The sequence below is a fragment of the Physeter macrocephalus genome, chromosome 4, assembly GCF_002837175.3.
Source record: "Physeter macrocephalus isolate SW-GA chromosome 4, ASM283717v5, whole genome shotgun sequence".
In the NCBI taxonomy this organism is placed as follows: Eukaryota; Metazoa; Chordata; class Mammalia; order Artiodactyla; family Physeteridae; genus Physeter; species Physeter macrocephalus.
Window position 1 is genome coordinate 52,312,171 of NC_041217.1, and position 4,911 is coordinate 52,317,081.

The 4,911-nt window shown below is 47.3% G+C and overlaps 1 protein-coding gene and 1 pseudogene across 2 annotated transcripts in view; one reads left to right on the forward strand and one right to left on the reverse strand.

The window, feature by feature from the left end:
• Positions 1-880: 880 nt before the first annotated feature.
• LOC102995229 (translocon-associated protein subunit alpha-like) lies at positions 881-2,323 on the reverse strand (annotated as a pseudogene).
• Positions 2,324-2,484: 161 nt separating this feature from the next.
• SMYD3 (SET and MYND domain containing 3) overlaps positions 2,485-4,911 on the forward strand; it is a 725,308-nt gene continuing 722,881 nt past the window's right edge. The window contains exon 1 of one of the 2 annotated variants that reach the window (XM_024133701.2): positions 2,485-2,719. In XM_024133701.2, coding sequence (XP_023989469.1) covers positions 2,556-2,719 — 164 coding nt within the window. In that variant the 5' untranslated portion in view covers positions 2,485-2,555. The remainder of the gene's footprint in view (positions 2,720-4,911) is intronic. The other variant, XM_024133702.2, reaches the window with a different exon arrangement.

Below are 4,911 nucleotides of genomic sequence, written 5' to 3' on the forward strand. Positions count from 1 at the left end.
CCCAAATTCCTTGAACTCATTTGGGAAGGTTTCTGAAGGTGCGCATTATGGTAAACAGTAGCAAAACACCAAACCACTTCTATTGCTAAAAAGCAGCTACTCCTGCTTGTGCTTTTAGAATACTAGTTGTAAAACAGCAACAACATGCAAAGTTGTGCCATCAATTGGGATTTGAGCTATTCTAAGGAAAAAACATTGTTTTCTTTAAAAACAGTCCAAGGCAGGACGTCTATAATCATATTGGGCAAATATTGAGTTTTGGGGGAAAATGTCAGAAAACATCCAAAAGGAAGAGACAATAGCATTATATTTAGTATTCTAAAGGCATGCTTCAGGTAGTTAACTATGATTCTGGTAAGACCAACTGCTCACATGCACACACATAGATTTTAACGGTTAAAAAAAACCTCAGGGCTTCCCTGGTGGTGCAGTGGTTAAGAATCCGCCTGCCAATGCAGGGGACACGGGTTCGAGCCCTGGTCTGGGAAGATCCCACATGCCGTGGAGCAACTAAGCCCATGCGCCACAACTACTGAGCCTGCGCTCTAGAGCCCGCGAGCCCCAACTACTGAGCCCATGTGCCACAACTACTGAAGTCCGAGCGCCTAGAGCCTGTGCTCTGCAACAAGAGAAGCCACCACAATGAGAAGCCCAGGTCCCGCAACAAAGAGTAGCCCCTGCTCACTGCAACTAGAGAAAGCCCGCGTGCAGCAGCAAAGACCCAATGCAGCCAAAAATTAAATAAATGAATAAATAAATAAATTAAAAGAAAAACTCCTCAAATTTGTTACTTTATTTACTTATTTTTTGGATGCACCACGTGACATACAGGATCTTAGCTCCCCGAGGAGGGATGGAACCTGTGTCCCCTGCAGTGGAAGTGCTGAGTCTTAACCACTGGATCACCAGGGAAGTCCCCAGATTTGTTACTTTAGAAAAATAAATGCAGTGGATTTTCAGCAATATTATTGACTCTGATTGCTCAGTCCACACATAAGTAGTAGTTGCTTTCTATGGTGATAGGGCGTCTCTGCACTAATTCCCATCATGTTGAAAAACACGAATGCAGGTTAAGTACAGACTGAACTGTTGCACAAAGGAAGATTTACTCATCAGATCCCACTGATGTGCCTGTTTCCTGGGCAACCTTCTTGGTGAAGCTATATTGATTTGATTCAAAGTTTCCTGAGGAATCCAGCTCATGTCAACATCATTCTGACTTGACCTACCCATCTCTACCTCTGTATGGGTCTCTTGCGCTTTCTAGATTCTAGGAGCTGATGAAGGCCAACAACAACAACAAAGAGCCCAAGACCAGTAAGGAACATATATACAAAGATTGTTTCTCCATCTAACCCATCTTCTGTCCCAATAATTGTAACTGTTTGATAGAAGACAGTATCTTGGAAAATGTTGCCGTTCAAATCTTTGTAGTTCAGATTGGTGACCAGACCAAAGGGCCTTCCACCCATGGGCTCTGCAGGAATGAAGGAGTACTCAAAAACTGCCTGCCTCTGGGGCGGCACTACAGTGTTCAGAGGAAGAGCTGTTAAATTCTGGATGTAAAACTGGTAGTCCTGAAGATAATGGAATGAGGTGTCTAGAGATTCAACCATAAAATCTGGTCTGTAAAGCCTACCAGGAACTTCACAATGTTATCTGCTGGAAACTCTCCTTTCACAAACAGGATGGTTCTATCTACACTCGGTGGAGCTTCAGGTTCACCAGATACATCTTCTTCCTCTTTATCTTTGGCCGAATATGTCGGTTCATCACCTTCCACCTCTGCTTCATCGTCTTCATCTTCATGTACAGACTCTTCCACTGTTGCTTCATCTTCTGTAAGATCTCGAGCCGCTGCCAATGAGCCTCCAGGATCTCCTCGGAGCAAGAGGCTGGCAGGGAACAGCAGCAGAAGAAGCCGCAGCAGGCGGGGGAGGGACTTCATGGCGCCGCCGCTGCGGCGTCCAGTCCCCTGTCCGTTGTAGTTTCGTAGCATATTGTTCTTATTCTGTGGAAACGCATGCCACAGTATTTAATTATGAAACGTCATGATGTAAAGTATTAGTTATGAAACGTTATGATGTCTGCAACTTTCAAATGGTTCAACACAACTTTCAAGCGCTTCAACAACTTTTATAAACACACACATACGTACGTACATACTGGGAGAAAATGAGCAGAAACCACAAAATGGTAAGAATTGTTTGATCTAGGTGGAGGGTATACAGGTGTCCACTGCACTGTTCTCTCAACTTCCCGTCTGCATTAAAATTATCCTAATAAAATGTTGGAGGAGAAAAACACCGCCTCTCCTCGCGGAGCCGCCTCGGGTCCGAAAGGCCGGGGGAACAGGTGGGAAGGCCAGCAACGCCCTTACCCCGACCAGCGGGACCAACCTCGCGACTCCATCTGGGCATGCTCAGAGGCTCCGCCGCGCCCGCCCCGCCCCTCGGGGTACGTGAGCGCAAGGCGCAGGCGCCCGGCTCCCGGCAGCCAGCGAGACGCCAGCTGCGAAACGCGGCGGACGCCTGAGCCGCGGGATCTCTGCGAGGATGGAGCCGTCGAAGGTGGAAAAGTTCAGCACCGCCGACAGGGGAAACGGGCTGCGCGCGTTGGCGCCGCTGCGACCCGGAGAGCTGCTTTTCCGCTCGGATCCTTTGGCGTACACGGTGTGCAAGGGGAGTCGTGGTGTCGTCTGCGACCGCTGCCTCCTCGGGTACGTACCTCCCTCGCCCACCTGAGTCCAGAATAGTGCGGGGTCCGGGGTGCTGAGGGCATGGCGGGTGGTGGAGCAGCCCTCCCCGGGACTCCCCCTGACCGTGGCTGCACAAAGTCTCGGCGGTGCTGCCCAGCCCCGCACTTCCCCACATGCGCGGCTCCTGGGGGCGCCTCGTAGCTGACAGACTCCGCTTGGCCGTCTCCTGGGCTGCGGCGGCGGGGGTTGGAGGGACCCCAGGCGCAGCCCCTGCAGCTCTGCAGGGCAGAGCTGGACCCGCTACCACCCCACCTCGCCGTAGTAGTAACTGGAGAGAGCCGGTGGGCAGACTTAAGGGGAAACGTTGGGCCGTGGGTAGTTTTGCTGGGGAACAAAAAAGTCTGTGTCTCGGGCGATAAGCTTCATTGGTGCCGTTGTGGAAATCACAGTTGGCGGAGGTGGGGGTGAGTGGGAGCACGGATGGTGTAAGTCAGGCTCACAGCCGAGGCCTCGCCAAAAAAGTGCGGGGCTCGCAGGACGCGGAAGAATCTTGGTGTTCACGGAGCACTTCCTGTGGTCCAGGTTCTGTTTGGCCTGGGGATACAAAGATGAACGGGACGTCCTTAAGAATCCTTAAGGAGCAGATAAGTGAGCGAGATAATTAATTACAGTGTATTAGAAGGGCTGAAATAGAGATGCAGTACTTTGCTGTAGGAGCATAAGTTACTGAGGTTCCATGGTGTGCTTTGCATTTAATGACTGTGCAGGCAGGTCTAACTCTTAACCACCTATCTAGATGCAAGAATTCATGTGAAAGTGTTTTATAAGCCTGTAAGCACTGGGTCAATGTAAAGTGCTATGGGAGAGCAATTTATGGAAATGTGTAATATGTATGCACAGTCATAGGAATTGTATTCAAGCAACAATTGTTCTTGAGCTCCTATTATATGTCAAGGAGAAGAGCTCTGTTTGAGATGGCCGGGGTGATTTTTTTCCATGACTGCTCTAACAGACCTATTAGTCTGGGATTGAGGTGGATGGAGGTGAGGGGGTAAGTGCAAAGCTCAAATCAGTAGCTTGACCATTAGTATTACTATATCCTTATTTGGTTCATAATTGAGGAATTTATTTAATTTCGTATTTTAAAGTTACTTAATTGTATTTGTTGCTTCCTGAAGTAATGATAACAGCAACAACAACAAAAATTCGTTGAGGAGAGAACACCTTGAAGCTTTTGTAAACTGTGTGGTTGAAAACAATTTATTCCTTTCAAGGAATGAAATGCTGAAGGCTTCAACACTGAAAGGTATAGACCTTTGATTGTCATTCAAGCAAATTAGAGAGAAAGCTGGGATGTTCATCCTGTTAAATCCTTTGGAGGTGTTTCTAGAGATTGAATGTAGTCCAGAACAGAGAATTTGCATTTTCTTAAGTCTTATAACATTAAATGATGAAGATGTGGATCATCTGGCAGATAAAACCAGACTGCCAAGTTATTTAGTAGTTGGAATAGAAAAGTTTTGGAATGAATACATGATGACAAATTATTGATTGAATTATCAGATCTGAACTTGAGTTCGCATGGAACATGGAATTGTCCATTTTCCAAATAGACTGCACAAACCCAGCCCTTTGTATGTGGCATACTGCTATCACTTATTTTTCTTATTAACAAGAACTGTAACGATTTAAACGAAAAAAGGAATTTCATGAAAGAGTTTTGGGGAGTTGTCAGCATCCTTTTAAAGTCTAGAGGAAACCCAGCTCTGAAAATGGGCGGGAACCAAGGGAGTTCCACAGTCAGAATTGCACTTCAGAAGTAGATGGGGTTGGGACCTGGAGAGTACGTTCCTTCTGACGCTGCCTGGTAATACTGGGTTCTGCAGCATGTATCGCCAGCACTATGACACTGGACCCTACTGCTGCTGCTATTCTTGCCACCACTGCCGCGGCTACTGCTGCTTGGGAACCTGGTTATTGCTGGAAAGTTGCCAGCTCAGCCATGCTTCTTTGTGATATTAGCTTTTTCTTTCTTTCTTTCTTTCTTTTTTTTTTTTAAAGAAGATGTTGGGGTAAGAGTTCATTAATTAATTTATTTTGGCTGTGTTGGGTCTTCGTTTCTGTGCGACGGCTTTCTCTAGTTGTGGCAAGCGGGGGCCACTCTTCATCGCGGTGCGCGGGCCTCTCACTATCGCGGCCTCTCTTTTTGCGGT